This window comes from Lycorma delicatula, chromosome 1 (genome assembly GCF_047948215.1).
Source record: "Lycorma delicatula isolate Av1 chromosome 1, ASM4794821v1, whole genome shotgun sequence".
NCBI lineage: Eukaryota > Metazoa > Arthropoda > Insecta > Hemiptera > Fulgoridae > Lycorma > Lycorma delicatula.
In genome coordinates, this window is record NC_134455.1 from 127,799,504 (window position 1) to 127,816,851 (window position 17,348).

A 17,348-nucleotide genomic window follows, 5' to 3' on the forward strand; every position below is an offset into this window, starting at 1 on the left:
AGCAAAATATTTTACTGAAACTAACTTCTCTTAAATTACAGACTAATTTAAGAGCATAATAATACTTCAAATCACGACTTCCTTTCAAATTGCATGTAAATCTATTTTTTCAGAGTTAGTAGTGGTACCAGGAGTGCCGCCAATAACTTCACTCGTAGGTTCTTCAGAAAAAAATTTTCAAGTAATTTGAGAAAAAGTTGTTCACCCATCTCACAATATATATACATAAATTTTTATTTAATCTAATATATATAACAGTTTTATTCTACCTAATCTTCCCATGCAATTGTCCTTTCAGGAACACTAAATACTTAAAATTATGTACAGTTTCTAAATCAAACCAAATTTCATTCTGATTAATGGTCACTTGCTTTGTTTTTCTTTCTCTTGCTTTATTTAGTGGCAGTGATCTCTTGAAGTAATTATTTAGTCCAGTGTATGTTTAGTTTTCAGCATAATTTTAAACATTTTATCAAATTCTTGAACGATAATAAATTCACCAGAAATGTTTAGATTAACAATTTATTTAGCATAAAGCTTAATTATTTCGATGTGATTTGTTACAGACGTAATGCTAGTTACTTATCTACTTGTAGCAGAATTGGAAATCTTGCCGGTTATTTTATTGGTCATGTTTTATTTCTGTTGTTGGAGTCTCCCAACTTTTGCAATTCATACTTACGCTCTAAACATTCTTCAGCTGGCATTGTTTCACTAGAAGGTACATTTGTATGCCATATCTAAGAGAGTATGTGTTAAATTTAATAAATTTTAACATTATGTTTGCATGTTTTGGTAAAATAACTGAACTACTTTAAACAAACTGTTACTATTAAACAAACTGTAAGATGATAGGATGCAAAAATCAGATTTTTCATGCCGGAAAACTGTTACGATGAAAATTATAAAATTTAATATAAATGTGATGATTATATGTAGACACCTTACTATTTTTTTATTGGATATCTCAATCAATCCAAAATTTTCCTCACATGAAATTATAAAAATCATCTCGCTATCATTCCTTCAATGTATAAATTGCTACCATAGTAGTATGAACATATATTTAAACCTAAAAGTCAGGATTTTCTAATTGCCATAGTTTCTATTACTAGCTTTTTTGTTCCATACTGAATCTGAAATTATTACAGCAACTGATTTATGATTGAGCGCTCGTACGATGAGGTTGAAAAAAGAATGTTGCGTTGCAATCGGCAGCTGAAGACTGTTCAATTACGATGAAAGATATTGTGAAGTTACTGAACGAAATCCGCAGAGAGAATCGGGAAATGGAAAGAAATTTGGGGTATTCGGTCGAAACATGTCACAGGGAAATTGGGGCGCTATCAAAAAAAAAATCGAAGCTCAAGAAGAAAAAATACAATACGTTTAACTAAGGTTGACGATCGGTCAGGTGAGCTAAAAACGGAAAAGGATAACAATTTAATTTTGCTAAACAGAATTTGTGAACTGTAACAGTATTTTTGTACGAATAATTTAGAAATGGTATTCCCGAACAGAAAAATGAAAATTTAGATTTAGTAATTCAAAATTTTGCTAAAGCTTTTGACTATTCGATATCTGAAAGCGAGAAAAAGAACTAGCTACGATTATAGTTCGCTTTACCAGATGATCCGTAAAAGATAGGATCTTAAATAGAAGGCGTGTCAAAAGGGACTTCTCAACGAAGAACCTGGGGTTGCCAAACGATAATCCAGTGTATATAAATGAAAATCTTTCAGCTGTTCGTAGAAAGTATTTTCAGTGGCAAGAGAATTGAAAAAAATCGGTTTTAGACACCATATGACTTCCTAGTACGCCTATTAAATTACATATACACAATTTTACTTCCTTGTACGAAGCAAAGGAAATATTGTGATCGCAAAAAATTCCGGTTTTCTGATTTCAACGGAAATATCCACTTTGGTCATCCCTGAATCCATTTTGGCTAGTTTTAGTGTGACTTCTGTACGAAGGTACCTCGCATAACTAAAAAACGATTAGGCGTACTATGTTGAAATTTTGGATTTAGGACTGTTGTAACATCTAGTTGTGCACCTCCCTTTTAATTGAAATCGACTGAACCAAAAGTATCCAAAAAAGCCCAAAATCCAAAAGTATTTGAATTTTGAACTTTTTATTAACTGCAGTAATATGCTCTCATTGAGAGCTTTTCAACAAAATATCATAGTGGTACTTATTTTCATTGATTCCAGATTTATAGCCAGATGAAATTTTAATTAATTAAATATTTGGGTATTTAGGGAAAGGCACATCCGTTCGAATGAGACTTCATCTCCTTTTTTATTTTATTTTTAATTTAAATATATTGATTTATTAATAATTGTTAACCCGTGCTTGTAAAAAAATTTTTTCAATGAATAATTATTCAATAATAACAATAAAAAAAAAAATATGAGAAAAATAATCAGAAGTTATTAGTGAAATAAAATTTTATGTACTTTTAAAAGTGTATATATGTAATTTACTAGGCATTATTACATATGTGTATATGTAATAGATTTGGTGAAACATGTGATTATTTAATATTAATTGAATGAAATGAAATAATAATAATAAATGAAATAATTTAGAATCGTACTATTTTTGGATTTTCTAGTTTAATTTTATTTAATTATTCTGGGATTTCTTTTTTATCTACATTAAAGTTAACTACATTAAAAATAGACCCTCATAAATAAAACAGACCTGGTTGCAAAAAATTCTTGTCTCTTTTAGTTCATTACTTCTCTGATATTGTCGGACAATATTCTACCTAAGTCGGAGTTGATCATCATTTCGTTTATTTGTTTTTTGTTGCCAATCGTTTAATCGCTCTTTGGTTTGATATAATTCTTCTGATCTTAATTTGTGAGAACGTTCTCTAGTTTTCAAATTTTCTCTATCTTTATATTCATATCCTCTGTTAATCTTTCTTTTCTTTCCTTAGTCTTAACGTTTTCTTCCTCTTTATATTTATCATCTCGTTTTTTTTTACTCTTCCTTTGTTCTTAACATTTTTTTCCTCTTCGTATTTATCTTTTTGTTGTTTTTTTAAAATATATTTCTTCATGTTATCTTTCTTTTAACTGTATGATTGTTTCAATTTCATTATTCACCAAATAATCAATAATAAAAACGGAATATTTTACACCGATAGGTCGAAATTAACATTTGTAACCAGTATACAGGAGTTCATTAAACGGAATAGTTTAATTATTATTAACTTTTATTTATACGACACACCAGAAATCTAAAACCTTTGTTAATCAGCAACTCACGAAGATACGAATAATACTGATCTAGTAAGTAATACGAGTAATAAAGGGACTTTCTGTCCTAATATTTCATGTAAGATTGTTGAATTAATAATTGTATAAATATTTGATTTTAATAAAAACTAATATTTCAGCAATTGTGTAACTGTCCACTTTACTAAAGAACTGGAGGATCGTATCTCACTTTCAAATGAAATAAGTTTAAATAAAGTGCATAAAAAATGTGTATAATGTAATTTAATAGACATACAAGGAAGTCATGTGATGTCCACATCAGATTTTTTTTAAAAATGGATAGTACATAAATTTTTATTTCATTAATAACTTTGATATTTTTTTCTTTTTTTTATTGTTATTGAATTTTTATTTATCGTATTTTTTTTACAATCAGAGATTAATAATTATTAATAAATCAACATATTTAAATTGAAAAAAAGTAGATGAAGTCGAATTCGAACCGATGTGCCTTCCCTTGTAAGATCCAAGGTGTAATATCCTTATGATATATCGTTCAAAAGCTCACGATGGCCTTTTTGGACACTTTTGTTCCAGTCGATCGCAATCAAAAGGGGAAATAGACAACTAGATGTTACAACAGTACTAAATTCAAAATTTCAACATCCTACGGCAAATCGTTTTCGAATTATTCGAGACACAACGTACATACAGAGTCTGTACGTACATCCAGACGTCACGCCAAAACTAGTCAAAATGTCAGGGTTAGTAAAAATGGATATTTCCGTAGAAATCTGAAAACCGAAAGTTTTCGCAATCACAACACATCCTTTACTTCGTACAAGGAAGTAAAATGAGAAGGCTTTCATATACTTGTGGTTACGTAGCGGAAAAATTCCTTTGTGCAGAAATAATGGTGCTCCTGTAATGTCAATAAATTTAAATGGTGTTTTGTTAACATTTTTATCATTATTCTTTTTCTTTTACGGAAGATAAATCTTTACTTCTAATTCGTCAAAACATAAGGAGCATGCGTAAAATTTTTGATTTATTCTTAAGTGAAACTGTTTATTTAAAATTATTTCCTAAAATAGTAGGATTAACTGAGATATAGATTTATGATTGAGAACTAAATAATTACAAGATTGATATAATCTTTATGCCAGATGTAATAAAGTAACGAAACTTCTAGAACTGGAGGTGTAATAGTGTACGTGCAAAACGACGTTTCAGGGAAGGTCGATGAGGCCAGTTTCTTATCGGGTGACTGCATTTGTTTATCTTTGTTGGTAATTGTGTTTGTAATATTTTTGCTTTTTATTGCTATCATTGGTTGACAGTGGAGGTATTTATTAATGAGTAACGTAATTTCTTAGATATCCACAATAGCAATTCTATTAACGATGCTTGTAGGAGATATAAATTTGAATCTTTTAGAGGCTAAATGATATTGTTAACAAATATAAATTTTTGCTTTATTCAAATAGTACGCAGTTTTTGGTCAACACCCCAATACAAACAGGAATTTGAATACAAACAGGTGTATAGATCGTTTTTTCATTAAATGTAAACAATTCAAAGAAATGAAATGTCTTTAAATTTTTGAAGTTATACTTCTTTTGGCGCATTACGAGAAACTGATCAGAGTGTATTTTCAGCAAGTTACGGAAGTTACGCGCGCCGACGTAACACACCATGAAGATTTGCGCAGGCCCAAATGGATCAGTTTTTACGCACATGCGTGTAGTCTTCAGTTAGTCAGTCGTTCACTGCAATTAAGTGATTAGCACGTTTTGTAAACGTAACAGATGTGGAGTCGTAATAAATATATATTTATAAACACGGATTTCTGAAGACAAATATTTTAAATTGTGTATATTGTTGTTCATATTCGTAAATCTTTATTTATATTGCGGCGTAAATTGTTAAATTTTTTTAAAAATTGTGTATCAAAAGTTGAGATTACATTAATGTATTTTTTAATTTTTTAATAAAATTATATTTTTTAAATACAGAAAATAGCACACATCAGTTAAATTCTTGATTTTGCGTAAATCATTTTAAATTATCACACACAAAATTTTTGATAAAATACACTGCTTTAAAATAAAACTATTTGTGTCATATTTGTCATGCCATAAGCCGCTGATAACCCCAATGCCTATTCAATCGTCATCCGAAGAATTAATGGAACTAAACTAATCAAAATATATTCGACGAACTTTGTTTTATATGACGACGAATACTTCAATACTTTTTAAACTGTATAAAATAAATATTATTTAATTTTAAGTGTTATTTATTTAAACTTTTATGCATCGTATTTAATGTCGTCTATCGATCGTTTGACTCGGTTCAAATTTGAATGCGTAAAAAAAATTCTTTTTTATTCACGTCAGAGGATTATTATTTCTTACGTGCGTACATAAGTACACACGTGTTTTTTTTTTGTTTTTTTTTTTTGCTGATGTCACACATGCTGGCTTCATAGATTATTCCCTTATACTAGCCTGGAGTGATGTTATATATAAAGAAAATAAGTTTATATGTAAAGAAAACTGAGAATGTAACACTTTATATCAGTATAGTTTTATTAATTTAGTTAGGTTTAAACATGTCATGTTAAATGCTGATTGTAATAAAGTATTTAATGAAAAAGACGTAGACAGAGCTTTTGAGTTATTTTATGAACATTTAAAAGTTACTTTGAAAAGAGTTCTAAACAAAAACTAAAAATGTCATCAAAATTAAATACTGGGTATCGAATAATTTATGAAATAGACAAGAAAAAATTTATTTTTTGTCTTTTAATTTATTATTAAAAATCGACCATATAATTTAGATTTAAATAGATGCTGTAATAGGTACAGAAATAGTTATCTATGACTTAAAGAAGTCTAAAGAATTATATTTTAGAAATTTTTTTATTAAGACTAGTGATAATAGAAAACAATGGAAACTAATTGATCAGTTAATAGGTAAAAAAGATAAAAATATGAAACAGAACAACTAAAGCCCAGATAAATAGCCAGGTACTTAGTGAGATTAAAAAGGTTTCTTTTATTTTTAATAGCTATTTTTTTAAGAATCGCAAAGAAATTACAGTTTAAAATCAATATTTGTAAAACAATATTTTTACCTCAACCGAAGTTGGAGTCGCTATTTTCCTAGAACCTACACATTATCTCGAGATTGGAAATATGTCTTTGAAAAAGAAATTGTCATCTGATTTTGACAAAATTTTTCCGTATGCCCTAAATTTCGTGTGCGAACATATTTCTCATGATTTTGCGTATTTATGCAATTTAAGTTTGCGGTCGGGTAAATTTCCAGATAAACTTAAACTAGCAGTGATAGTTCCCATTTATAAAAAGGATATAGTAATTATGTCGAGAACTTTAGGCCCATAGCCCGCTTTCACAATTTTCAAAGATTCTGGAAACTGTGGTAAAGTCAAGACTGGTTAACGTTTTTAATAAATATAATTTTGTTAGTGTTAATTAATTTGGCTTTCAGAAACTTTAGGCTCTGTAAATGCCTTACTTAAATTTGTCTCGCAATTGGTAAACGGCATCAATAAAGATTCTAAAGTTATCCCTCTTTCTGGATATGTAGAAAAAGGCACAATTTTGTGTTTAATTTTTTTTTATTTAACGAAGATAGTATTATAATTTAATAGGGTATAATTTTTTTCTATTTTAATATAATAAATTCATTTATTTTATGTGATATTATTTTATTAATGTTCTCTTTATATGTATTTTAACCTTTTCAGTGGTATAAATTTAATACAATTAGATTCTTTAACTTAATATTATCTTCTGCAATTTTCATGCTCTATTAATTAGATCATAGTATACTGCTAGTTTTTTTATGACATGGATTACTGATTTATTATTAGTTATTGTTATTCGTAATACGATTTTTCAACATATATCCAATCATAATTTATTTTTATAATTTTATACATCCATTTTAACAGGTAATTTAGAAATTTTAATTATTCAAATTGTGATAATAAACAATAATTCTGTTATCCACCACAGGTTGTTAGCAATTGAATAGTTCATTATTAAACTAGCGCCGGAAACAGTATTTTAATTTTTCAAAATATGTTTTTAATTACACACACACACACACACACACACACACACACACACACACACACACATACATATGTCACCGGATTACTCCGATGGCATTTTATGAACAATTGGTAGGCCTAAAAAGGGGAGTTTGGGTTCTGTAGTGATTGCCTTGAAAAGGGCCGTTTGTGTATTTGATTAAGTAGCCCTGAAAAGAGCTGTTGAGTCCGGACCTGGTCCCTGGCGATTGTCGATTTGGCTCGACGAGTTGTAGTCGGTAAGTTGCGGCTTGTCCATTGGAATTATTCCGAGCATCCCCTTAGTGGCAGGGGGTTCCCATTACAGCGTGGCAGTGGTGGCTCCCACTGCTCCACAGTGTTGGGTCGGCGACTGACGCCTTCTGCTGGCGCAGCTGAGGCGGTTGTCCTCGAGCCGGCGCTCGTCCAGCTCTGTCTTCACACAGCTACGCCTACGGGCGCTACCGGCCAGACCTACTGCTCCAGTAGGAATGTGCCCCTCCCCCGGGTACGATGGATCCTCTGACTGGCATGTTCATTGATCGGACCTTCTCGTACGAGCTTCAAATCCTGTGTACCGACCAATACGAGCAGGGCCGTTGCCGCCTGACGAACACTTGGTCGTCTACCTTAGTGTCGGTTGTTCTCTGTTGTCGACGAACTTCTTTTGACAGTAGGCCTCCTGATTTGATGGAGGCTTCTCCTCTCTTTTCTAAATTGTTATAGCGGTTCCTCCGCTTTCGGCAGCTGCCAGTCTCCGGGTCTCAACTGTCTCCAATTGATGGCATCCCGGTCGGGGTGTTGGTCAGATTTCTTAATGCGAGCAACACTAGCGGCACACTTATCCCAGATCCCCCTTCTGCTCAAGTGCTACTCTTAGTGTCTTCTTCACCTCCTCATTACGGCGCTCCGTGGGATTTGCACGTGGATAGTCTACGGGTATAGTCCAGTGTCGTAGACGGCATAACTTCTTCCACTTCCGGCATGTTAGCGTAGTCCCGTTATCTGTAAGACTACAGGGTAGATCCAGCGGCAAAACACTTCCTCCTCCAAACAGCTGAAGATTGTATCCGTGTTAGATCAAGGAAAGAGCCTAGTCTCTTCCCAACGGGAAAACAGGTCAGTAGCTACCGCTAGGAACCTATTGTCTCGTTCTGTTTCTGGATAGGGACCCATTAAATTAATTACCACATGCCTTCAACAGGTTGTAGGCTTCCTAGGTCAATGATTGTCTGGTTGAGGGCTTAGCCCTATGTGCGCACTGCGTAAGGCCCTACTAATCGCAGTATTGACCGATCGCCCGCCAGGTCTCTTCTCCTTTGCGGTGACCGATTTCTGAAGAGTTGTGGTAGTGTCGCATGACAGCTGAACGGCTGCCAGATAGGACGTACACTCTCACTGGTCGAGGTCCTACTACTGTCCATATGATGCAGTCTTTGTCCGCTCTTAGGTGAGAGCCCGAGGCCGAATTTGAGTCTTGGTGTAATCGTTGGCACTATGATCGGCTCTTGTGCCTCGCGCACCTATTAAACAAAGAAGTGGGGATGATTTGTTGTAGTCGAGTTGTAACCGCTCCACTCTCGTTTTGACCGCGTTATTCGGGTGCAGCCTATCTTCCTCTCCCACCATTGCAGTATTTTCTTCTTCCGCAGGTTCTCTCGACAGCAAGTAATTCATTTTCCTGGCCAGGAGATAGTAGTCTAGTGTAAACTTGAAACTTTAAACCAATAAGGCCCAAGAAGCATATTTTTTCTGCCGGGTGGCCTGCCGTAGCCTTGTCAAAACCTTGTTGTTCGTTTTGAGGATGAAAGTTTGGCCTTTTACGTACAGACGATAGCGTTTTATGGCTGACACAAGGGCGAGACATTCAAGCTAATTGGAATGTTATTTCCTCTCTGCCTCTGTGAGCTTCGTTCTGGCGTACAAGATGACCATTCGTTCCCCATTCTTGCTGGAAAAAGCACAGCTCCCAGTCCTTGCTGGCTGGCGTCGGTTTGCATTGCGGCAGCCGACTGTTTCAACGTTCGGCTGAAGGTTTGTTGTACAGTTCTGTTCTTTTCCAGTGTTTCTTCCGAAGCAGGTAAATCAACAGCGCGGAAAGCTCTGAGAATCTTGGGATGTATTCTCGCAGCTAGTTACGCGTACCGAGGATCATCTTCTCCTCACTCAGGAGTCTTGTGTTTAATGATGGCCCGTAGGTGTTTCTGCTGCGGAATATTACCCGTGGGTCTGATTTCATGGCCCCAGATTGACACTACGTGTTGACCAAATTGGTAGTTCTCCAAGGAGTCGTCAGGTGGTGAAGTTTTAGGCGTTCCACCATCAAGCCTAGGGAACATAAATGCTCTTAGCATTTATGCTCTTGTGAAGTCGTCCAGATACACCGGGCAACACTGGCGAAAGAAGCCCGAGAAAACATCCGACATTAGATTGGATTGCGCTAGGTACATTTTTCAAGCCAAATGGCCTGAAAACTAGTATCGGCCGTCATCTGGAATTGTTTAGCTGATTCCTCCAGTCGTATCTGCCAATAGCCACTTTAAGTTCGATTGTTGAGAAAACCCGAGCGCTTCCCAGGTCTTTAATAGTTTGATAAGTGGCAATGGTAAATCCACATCTTCAGTTATGTCGTTCAGTCACCGGAAGTCAACATAAAAACGTGGTGAAGAGAATTTCTTCTTAACGATGATCACCGGAGAATTATAGAGCGATGTCGAATGGCTCTTATTATCTCTTCTACTTTTTCTCTCATAATCCGCTTCTTTTATTTTCTGTACCGATATATCGGTAAGCGAAACGGCTGGCTTCCTTTCTGAAATCGGATTTCATGCACTGCTGACCGTCTCTAGTCCTGCCTTCATCTCAGTGGGTTCTGAACTTTTCACTACCAGCCAGTCCAGTTCGATTTTCCCTGCCAAGTTGGAGGCAGCCAAAACTATAATCCAGCATGGCTCGTTGCTCCTTCAGCCACTCATGTTCTAAGATAACTTTTACCCGAAGTCCCGAAACTAGCAGAAGCGTGGTGGAAATTTTCGTGTCGCCGCAGAAGAGCTCTGTTGACACTACTCCCTTTGTATGACAGGAAGTAGAATTCAATTCCAGATCTCTCTGGTTTTGCAAATGGCTACCACGGTCGCAGCTCAGCTTTTCCAAAGTTGAATTTAGCAGCAGAATCTTTGGCTGCCTTCCTGAGTCGTCCTGTTACTTCGACGATGATTCTGGGGATATCCGATTCTAGTTGATAGAAGGCCCCTTTGGCTCCGCTGTTGGTATCCTTATTAGTTTTCCTGCTGTGACGTTTTAACTGGTTATTCCCTGTGAAAATGGCCTTCCAGGCAGTAGGGACACCACGGATCCAAGCTGCTTCTATGTCGAGTTGCCTTATATGTTTTAGCCACGGAAGCATCTGGTTGAAGCCCACCTACTCGATCCAGCGATCTCCGTCCAGAACTGCCGTAGCTTTCGCGAGTACTCTTCAATTTTAATGCAGCTTGAGTCTCTCCCACTCATTCGGTTCAACGATGATGTAGCAGATCGTTAATATCTTGGATGTTTGCCACCCGCAGCGAAAATCAAATCTGGAGTCTGAGCTGCTCCAGCTGTATTGGTTGGAAGACAACCTCGCTACCTGGAGCTAGTCGATGAATGAGTTTCCTCTTCTGCAACAGGAAAAGCACCACTGGTTTACTAGCCCCTTGTGTTTTTCTATGAGGTTTGTACCGTAGCTTGGCAGTAGTCCGTGGGCAGTTGTATTGGTGCTGAAATCGATCGATGAATTCGGGCCAATCAAGTTGTAGGCCCTTGTATTGCCTAACGCAGGACAGCGCATCTCCTTTCATCTGCCCTTCGGCGTATTCGACCCATTGCTCAACGGGTCATCTCCTCTCTTGTAGCTGAGCTTTTAAATTGGAGAGCAACAGCAGTTCTGGATCCTAATGTGGCAGGCCGCTGAAGGCTGCCGTTATCACCGGCGGAAATGGTGCACGGATGCCCGCAATCAGGCAGTTAATGTTGTTGGGCCTTGTGTGTTTATCAGCTAACATATGGTTGGTAGAGGCGTCACTAGGTCCAGTCTTCTTGACCAGACAGTATTCGCCCCACCTAGAGCATATATATATAATTCCATATGTTTTGATGAAGCAAAAATCTCTGCAAAAGCACTTAATATGTAGAAAAAAGGAAGTAATAAATTTTTATCATTAATTAAAAACATATGATATCATATTATCAACATATTAATCAAAATCCAAAGATGTTACCCGACTCAAATATTTTTGGTCAGTTCACCAAATGATGTCCTCAGTAATCTTTACACAACAGTTCCAGTGGGCTTATTAATTGCTATTTTAATATAATTGTACCTCCTTGAACCCTACTTCTGTGTTATGTGTATATATAAACCCATTTACAGATGGGAAAGTTGAAGAATTGATATAGATCACTAATTTACATTTTTTATTATTTCCTGTATTTTTAGAAACTGGAATTGTATTTTTAATTACTTTGAAAAAAATATTATGTTTCAAAGAGGTATAAATGAAATGAAACAATGGATTTGTCATTGAACAGATGGACAACAAAGGCCTTCTGTTGATGATTGTTTCATAAGATTTTACATCATATTTCACTATAACCAGATCCAGTGAGACATTTAAGATTATGCACTATTTAAAAATGTTTATAGCAATGAAGTGTGTATAGAGTATGTCTTGAAGCACTTTTAATACACTTTTAATGATAGCACTTTTTGCTATCATTACCAGGAGATATAAAAAATCAAAACCTACTTATGTTGCAATCACTGTTAAAATGTCCAATATAAATGGTAAAATAACATTACATAGGAAATGTATATGGTAAAACTTACAACAAATTCATTTCTCTATATAAAAAAAAAATTCTCTGTCAATTAAACGGCCAAATATTTTACAAAGAATATCATTACAATAAAATTGATAACCTTGTCTTTCCTAGATGTGTAATTTTATTTCACAATCTATATTGAATAATTTAATGAAGATAGACAATTGACGGTAAATACTGCAAAAATGTGATTTTTAACTCTTAATTTGTTGAATATCTGATAAAAGGTAAAAACTTGAAATATATTTTTATCTGTAGAGACTGTTTTTATTATTTATTTACATGAATTCTATCAACTGGATCATGGCTATGTTTGATAAAATAGGCACTGTCGCCTTATTCCATTCGGCTAAACCAGCTATATAATAAAATAGGCACTGTTTATTTTATTTATTTTTCATAGGTGGGATATAGATAATATATATTACTAGGAATACGATTAATCTCTCTTTTGAGCTGTTCCAATCATTTGGATATTATTTATTTATGATAATCTGGTTGTTTAAACTCACTGCTTAAACTTAGTATACTATTTTAATGCATGACAATAGATGTCTTTATTTTTATTTTCAGATCCTTTTCATGTACTATTGAATTAAACTTCTAATTTCATTTATAGAGGTACTAATTAGTTTACCTTCTAGCTTATCTAAAGGTAAACTTACCTAGTTTACCTTCTAGCTTAACTTTACACACATTTTATTTTTAACGTCTTTTATAATTGTCAAGGGTAATCTTCAGGATTACTGAACTGGTGTGGAAAATTCGTATATTATTTTAAAGCTAATTTCTTCTAGATTCTTATAGGCCACATAGTAATTTTACATAAACCTTATATATCCCTTAATTTCACCACCATTATTTTTCCTTTAAAGTATTAATAAGTAAAAAATAAAGTGTGATCATGAAAAAACCATTTTATTATACGAAACATGTTTTTTTAAGGAAGGTCAAGTTTGATATAAAAATTGATATAAGCGAAATAGAAAAAACTTTATAACAAAATAAACTTAGATATATATTCTACGTATTCACCATTCACTGCAATACATTTTTAATATCGGCTTACCATATTTTTTTGGGTCCAACCCAGGACTTATTTTTGAAATTACTTAAGTCTTAACAGTTTACTGAAACATTAAACGTTAATTATTCAGTCGTATTTTTCACTAGATGTGACTTTTTCAGAAATGGTTTGTTTAATTACATCATAAAATTCACAAAAAGAAAGTTCCGAATTAATTTTAACATTTAGCAGATGTTTAATAGTAAATACTGAAAGTCTACCTGTTTCTGCAGACCAAATGTTCCCAATTTAAAAAACTCTTCTCAACTGGAGCAGATGTCCCAGGCAAAGACATCGCAAACTCAACCATTTTAGAAATACTGCACATGAAATATCAGTCTTTCAAAACACCTTAAAAATTGCTTTCCACTTCTCTTTAATAGTATCTGGTACTTTTTCAGAACTTTAACTACAACCTACCCTTTGGTTTTTACCTGGTTCAGCAATGTAAATTCGTCAAATAGGTCATCAATATTTATGGAATTTTATAATTTCTTTAAAAATTCCATTGCCTGGTCTAAATCAAACCAGGAAATTTCAGTTCGTAAATTTACCCACTGAAACTTATTAACTTTATCAAAACTGGTTCTCCACATTTCTAAGTACTGGTTACTAGAATTATAAAAATTATCTACACTTGAAAAGAATTTTTGTTCCTGAACATCATTATTTTCTTTTGTGGTTTTTTCCTGAAATTGACAAATTAATTCATAATATGTCTGAAATGCTTCTGTTGCTGTGATAGAATTAGCTTCCGTTTCAGAACTATATTATTAAACTGTAGAGTATCATAAAAAAATTCCAAAAACGGTTCACTTACTAGATTTTCAAAAAAATCAAATAATAATTTTGGGCATTTGTCATAATTTAAGAAGTATAGGCCATCAAAAATGGAAAGAATTCTTTCTATTGCAGATAACAAATTAAGGAACATAGTGCTGTTATGAGATAATAATTTTTGTTGTTTGTTTCCACAAATTCTTTAAGTTCTGTTCCTTTTAGTGCATATATATGAAAATATTTATAAATTTTTCTAACAATAACTTTTATGTCCAGGGGTAGAAAATCACATGCTGTTTGTAGTGAATTTTGTACAATGTGGAATTAACAACCAATACCTAAAATAGATCTATCTAAAATCACTCTCAATGTTGCTGAATACATTTTCATTACCCTTTCTCCTTACACCACAAAAGTTACTGTTAGTGTTATCAGCAGTATAACAAACCACCTTTTCTTCAAGTTTGTATTTTTTCACACACTGCAAAAGATACGGAGTCAAAATTTGAGAGCAGTTTCATCTGACACTTCATCAAAATTTAAAAGTTTAATTTGAATTTTCTCCTCCAGACTGGAAATATCTTACAATTGGAACAAGTTTTACTTCACTTCTGTTTGAGCTATCCATCGTTACTGTTACATAACACTGATAAACATAATTTTTGTTTCCTAGCATGCGATACATGATTTTAATCTGTTTTTTTGATGCTGAAAATGAATATTAACTCAGAATTTTTTTATCACACATCATTTTTGAAAAATATTTAAATTTTAATTAAAGGATATTTTTCATTTTTCAATGTATAGTTAGCATTTTATATATTGTATTTTGTAAACTCATTTTTTAGTGATTAACTTTGTTAACATAATTTGTAAGCCATAAATAAACAATACTAGATAAAGAATTAAATCATATCATAGTCACATATTATGACATCATATCTAATACTGAAGAGTGAGCCTTCATATGACAAGATTAATCATGAATGTGCAGGTCAAAACATGTAGCTGAAAACACAGCTGTGTTGTTTGTATTAAGCACTGGATTTAGGAATGAATTAATTTTGTTCAGTCTTACTGCTGTCTTAAGTTTGTTAACAGTGCAGTGTCATAATGCCTCGAAATTGTGTAAATGATGTGGATGCCTTTTGTTATGTATGTGGTGAGTATATTCTGTATATTTAAGAGAATGACTGAAAGGTATAGAGAAGGTTTTGCCATTTGGTGTACCTATGGTTTGGCATGAACCAAAGTATCATGTAACCAATAGTTACTTTTGTTTAACAAGTGTGTCATGAATTTCTAAAAATTCTAAACATACTGTAAAATATCCTTCATTGCAATCTGCAATCAGGCCTGTACATCACAGTGAAATTATTCCAGTTCCTAAGCCACCTGTGAATGTATGTTTCGAAAGCAGCGATGAAGAATCAGGCAGTACTGAAGAAGACAACAATGATTTTAATTTTGAATTATCTTTCAATAAGCCACATCTTATATCACAAGGTGAATTAAATGACTTGGTTAGCGATTTAAATATATCAAAAAATCAAGCTGAACTGTTAGGATCAAGACTGCAAGGTTGGAATTTACTTAAATACAAAAATTTAAACCTGAGGACTGACACTTTTTCATAGATTCGTCCAAGTATAGTTTAAAAGTGGTTCTATTACACAATGGTAACAAATATCCTTCAATACCAATCACTTACGGTATTAATTTGAAAGAGACATACGATGTGATGAAAGACGTTCTTGAAAAAAATAAATTATAAAAAATAGTTGAACATATGGAGTGATTTGAAAATTATAGCTATTTTGTTAGACACGCAGTTAGGCTATACTAAATACATGTGTTTTCTTTGCGAATGGGACAGCGAGCTAGGGTGTGTTACCAAAGAGTGGAAGAAACAAAAACAACTTAACTGCAAATGGGAAAGATATTGTTCATGAGCCCTAAGTTGAACCCAAAAAAATATTTTTACCCTCTCTCCGTATCAAGCTAGGACTAATGAAAAATTTTGCAAAAGCAATGAAGAAAGATAGTACCGAATTTTTTTACATAAGGCATAAATTTCCAAATGTAAACAATGGAAAAATTAAAGAAGCAATATTTGTTGGTCCTCAAAAAAGAGTTGGTCAAAAGTGATGTATTTAACTCGATGTTAAATAATGTAGAAAGTGCAGCTTGGGCTTCATTTAAAGACGTTTGCAAAAATTTCCTCGACAAACAAAAATACGACGTTACCACGATATTGTTAATTTTTTTATTTTTTACAAGAATATGGGGTGTAATATATCTTTGAAAATACATTTCCTCCATTCACATCTGTATTTTTCCTCAGACAACCTCGGAAACGTAAGTGACGAACACTGAGAACGTTTCCACAAAGACATTTCACTGATGGAAAACCACTATAAAGGGTAATGGAATACTAACATGCTAGCCGATTACTGTTTGACATTGATTCTGGATGTGAATGAGGCTATTAACAAAGAAAAGCATCAGCGAAATCATCCTAACACAGGTACGGTCATGCAAAATTATAAATTTTACAGATTTTAACTGTTTTTCCTTAATTTTTTTTTTGAAACGTAATTTATTTAAAACTAAGGGTGATAGGAAAATTGTATTTAAAGATATGTAATGTATGAAAAAAAGCAATTCAAGAAATGGTATCACACTTAGAGGAACATTAAACAATTTTTTTTGGTCCGTCAGTGTAATTAATGTTTTCCAATGAACGCAACACATTATCAAATATAAATTGCGAAATAACGTTAACAATAATTGCTTCGGATTTAATTCTAGCCGATGAAAATTATGGGTCATATAACTTTTTAACCAGTTTATAACTGATGTTTTGAAACTGAGTTCGTGTAACAGTGTGGTATGAAAACGTAGCTTCTTTAGCAGCACACTCCAGATCACAGTTATTACCATCTTTGGCTTTAAAAAAATCTCATATTTGCTGAAGCAATAGCATTAATAGCACTCTTATGTTTAGCTGTTTTCACGTGGTCTTCAATATCACACTTTCCTTTATCTGCAACAGAAAATTCTCCAGCATATAGTGTGCAATAAACACGTTCATTGTTACTGTCATTACACAATTTCAAAAGTTTGTATTCATGTTGCAGGTTAACATTAAACACACATTTTCTTTGCCCATTGCTAAACGATGATACAAAAAACGAATTGAGATAAAATTATCAAAAATGTGTACACGAGTTACTTAACACATGAAAACAACATAAACACATTATGATGATGGTACCCATCTGGAACACAACTTTCTGTAACA

The 17,348-nt window shown here is 33.4% G+C and overlaps 1 protein-coding gene across 2 annotated transcripts in view; it reads left to right on the top strand.

The window, feature by feature from the left end:
• The window catches only part of LOC142318181 (acetyl-coenzyme A transporter 1-like), a 64,251-nt gene that overhangs the window by 26,189 nt on the left and 20,714 nt on the right, over window positions 1–17,348 (top strand). For both annotated transcript variants that reach the window (XM_075354734.1, XM_075354733.1), the window contains exon 4: window positions 567–721. In XM_075354734.1, coding sequence (XP_075210849.1) covers window positions 567–721 — 155 coding nt within the window. The remainder of the gene's footprint in view (window positions 1–566; window positions 722–17,348) is intronic.